A 3408-nucleotide genomic window follows, 5' to 3' on the forward strand; every position below is an offset into this window, starting at 1 on the left:
TTGTCGGCTTTTCTTATTGTTACGTCTTTCAGATTTTTTAGTTGTTTCGCTGCTTCTTTGAGTCGTGGGGTTAAGATTGTAGATGAATATGTTCCTCGTTTTTTCCCTGCTTCTGCAAGTAGTTTAGCTTGAAGTGTGTCAGTGGTGATGACTTTTTTGTTGTCTTCTAGCTTATGGATATCGTCCAGAAGCATTTCGATTTCCAGGCGTTTTTGATGCATCTTTGGTTTAGATAAGAATTGACAATTTAGACCAAGATTTAAGAGGTCTCGTTGGTCCTGGGTAAGATCATAAGAAGTCAGGTTAATGTAGCCATCTTTAGGACGAGGGATCTTGTTTCATTGGGAGAAGAAGAGGAAGAGGGAGAGAGAGAGGGATCGAGGGATCTTATTCTTGTTTCATTCCAGTTTTTTTTTAATTTAATAATGACATTCAAAATTAAAATAATAAATTCCACTTGAGAGGGCATGATGTACAGATTTGATCATGGAGCATCGCTGGTTGTGGCGGCCGAGGAATACCAACCTCACACAGCTCTCACTCCAGGGAAGCCAGGGCTACCACTCTCCTTCACAGGACCCATGGTCAACCTGCTCCACACGATGGCTACGTCACTTAACTTCACGTGAGCTGAATTTCATTCACAAATTATAATATTTCATACGAAATAAGGATTGCAAGAGGAGTTCAATTTGTTGAAGCTATCTTAAAATAAGATAAAAAAAAACTGAATGTACTTATAATACAAATCAATAGTAAAGCAACTTTCTTACATGATTAATTATGAATATAATTTGCTTGAATTACAATTTACATTTAACTAAACAGAATACTGCATATTTAAATAACATATTATAACTTGTATTATAATACGGCCACAACAGCAGCTCTGAGTATGCTAGAGCATCAACTATGCTTTCCTTCCTGCAGGTACACCTTCGTGAGGCCTCCTGATGGGTCATGGGGCACCATGAGGCCTGATGGCTCTTGGTCTGGCATGGTAGGCCTCGTGAAGGAGGAGGTAGGAGGTGGCCAGCGGATTGTTGTAAACTTTAGTTACAAGATATGGCCTTAATCACAGCAGCTGCTGTGTCTGTCGGTTCGTCTGTTTCACACACTTTCTGGCGGGATATCTTCCTCACCTGATTCAGACCAACCTGTTCCCTCGGTTTCCCTTTCATAAAAATGTACTGGACTAGACTAACTAAAAGCGCTAAAACTTAGACTACTCACCTAAGTTACTGGAACTCATACTCATCAGTTGCTAAAAGTATCAATACTAAAGGGATCTTAATTTCCTTAAATCACCACAGTTTTTGATGATAGGTCGACAGTGTTTAAAATGTAGGTCATTCAGTAAGAGGACGGGTTGTTTGTACAAGTGTCCAAGATCCATCTGGATCTTTTGTGTGGAGAGCACATTTGGATCAGGTGTGGATAATCCAGTCAAGTCAGTTGTGCAAGACTCAGTTGGATCAGGTGTGGAAGATACTTCCAGATCAGGAGAGGAAGACACATACTACTTAGGCTAATCTACTGATTTTTTTAAGGAAATTGTGAGAACGCTTGTACAGGCCTGATCAAGATGAGTTATCCATACGCATTATTGATGGGTGGTCATCATCTGAAATTGACGAGCCTCTCTGTTGTTTCAAATATATTGGATCACTAAAAGAATATTACCTTTTTTTTGTTTTGTGTAAATTTTTCTGAAATGTCCAAAGACAAATTCAGGGACATTTGCTAAGCTTCAATATAATATTTCTGGCAGAGGCAAATCAATTAGCAACGAACCATTAATTTATGAGAGAGAAGATCTGTTTGTGTGTCTGGCCACCAGGATGAATGGGCGGGGTATGCGGAACAGACATAGGTTGGTCGGGGGTCGGTTCTTTTGTTCTTACACATAATCTTACTACATAATATGTGAAATGTGGCAGGCCGAGTCCCTAGACTGTATCAGTTAAAACAAAATGTTTGTTCAGCCTTACACTTTTTAAGGCAAATGGGCAGAAAGAGGTGATGCTGTGAGAGTGGGGAAAAGAGATGGTGAAAGGTGGGAGTGGAAGGAGAAGGGAAGATTGGGAGAGAGGGTGGAGAGGGTAAGAGGAAGAGATGTTAGGGGGAAGGAGAGTGGGGGAGGTAAGGTGGAGAGGGGGGAGACTGAGAGGGAAGGTAAGGTGGAGAGGGGGAGACTGAGTGGGGGAGTGAAGAAGAAGGGGAGAGGAGAAGTGAAGGGTGACAGGGTGCGAAAGTTAGGAGAGAGTGGGGTGGAAAGATAGGGGGGGGAGTAAGAACACACAGACGAGTGAAGAGGGTCGGGGAAATTGTGCGAAAGGGGAATAGCGATACCTGGGCCTAGCCGGTTCATCCCCGCCCCTCGTACAACTATATTGGGTTTCATAAGTTTCATCTAGTAAGATTATAAGCACATATTAGGTATATACAAACTATACAGTGTAGCAAATTCTATTTATATTGTCTGTTATTTACCAAATCATTCACTCCTGTTATCTTTCTCAGCTTCCATCAAACATCTCACTCACGTCATATATGGTAACCTCTGCTTAATAATACAGAGATCACCATATATAAACTATTTTGTAGTTTATATATTAATAAAAACACTCTTAACTGTTATGATCAATGACTCGAGTCATGTTCACTTATGCCTCCTTGTTCCCTTTCTTCTCCAGAAAGCGGATATTGGTCTCGGACCATTTGGCATGAGCGCCATGCGGGCTGAGGTGGTAGACTACACAAGAATCATATTAATTGACTACCTCAGGATCCTAGCAGGTCGAGGGCGGCCAGAGGTGGACCCGTGGGGCTTCCTGCTTCCCCTGGCGCCCCTGGTGTGGGCGGCCATGCTGACGGTGCTGATGTTGCTGCTCGCCTTGGTGTTCCTCTTATATAAATGTTATACCTTGGAGGCTGATGCCACCAGGAGAGGTTCAAGAGATTTCTTCTTCAAATACTTTCGAGTTCTGTTGCAACAAGGTAAGAATCACTCTTGCATCAACGTAAGCAGCACTGTTGCAACAAGGTAAGAATCACTCTTGCATCAACGTAAGCAGCACTGTTGCAACAAGGTAAGAATCACTCTTGCATCAACGTAAGCAGCACTGTTGCATCGACATATATAGCTCTATTGCAACAAGGTAAGTATCACTGTTGCATCTACATAAGTAGCACTGTTGCAACAAATTAAGGAGCACCGCTGAAAGAAGTGTTATTCAGTGAGATTACGATGACTGATTAAAACATTATTAATGACATGTGTTAGACAAAATTTATCTTTTGGATTAATAGATTAACTTAATTCTTGTTTTTCGTGTGTTAGTCAGTCAAAAGGAAAACCACTCTAAAAGTGGAATGGTTATTCAATAAATAATTAATTAGCTATAA

At 41.3% G+C, this 3408-nt stretch overlaps 1 protein-coding gene across 1 annotated transcript in view; it reads left to right on the forward strand.

The window, feature by feature from the left end:
• Positions 1-470: 470 nt before the first annotated feature.
• The window catches only part of LOC138366131 (glutamate receptor ionotropic, delta-2-like), a 4451-nt gene continuing 1513 nt past the window's right edge, over positions 471-3408 (forward strand). Inside the window, exons 1-3 of the mRNA XM_069326874.1 lie at positions 471-625; positions 931-1021; positions 2697-3000. Coding sequence (XP_069182975.1) covers positions 471-625; positions 931-1021; positions 2697-3000 — 550 coding nt within the window. The remainder of the gene's footprint in view (positions 626-930; positions 1022-2696; positions 3001-3408) is intronic.

This window comes from Procambarus clarkii, chromosome 18, assembly GCF_040958095.1.
Source record: "Procambarus clarkii isolate CNS0578487 chromosome 18, FALCON_Pclarkii_2.0, whole genome shotgun sequence".
NCBI classification, from domain to species: domain Eukaryota; kingdom Metazoa; phylum Arthropoda; class Malacostraca; order Decapoda; family Cambaridae; genus Procambarus; species Procambarus clarkii.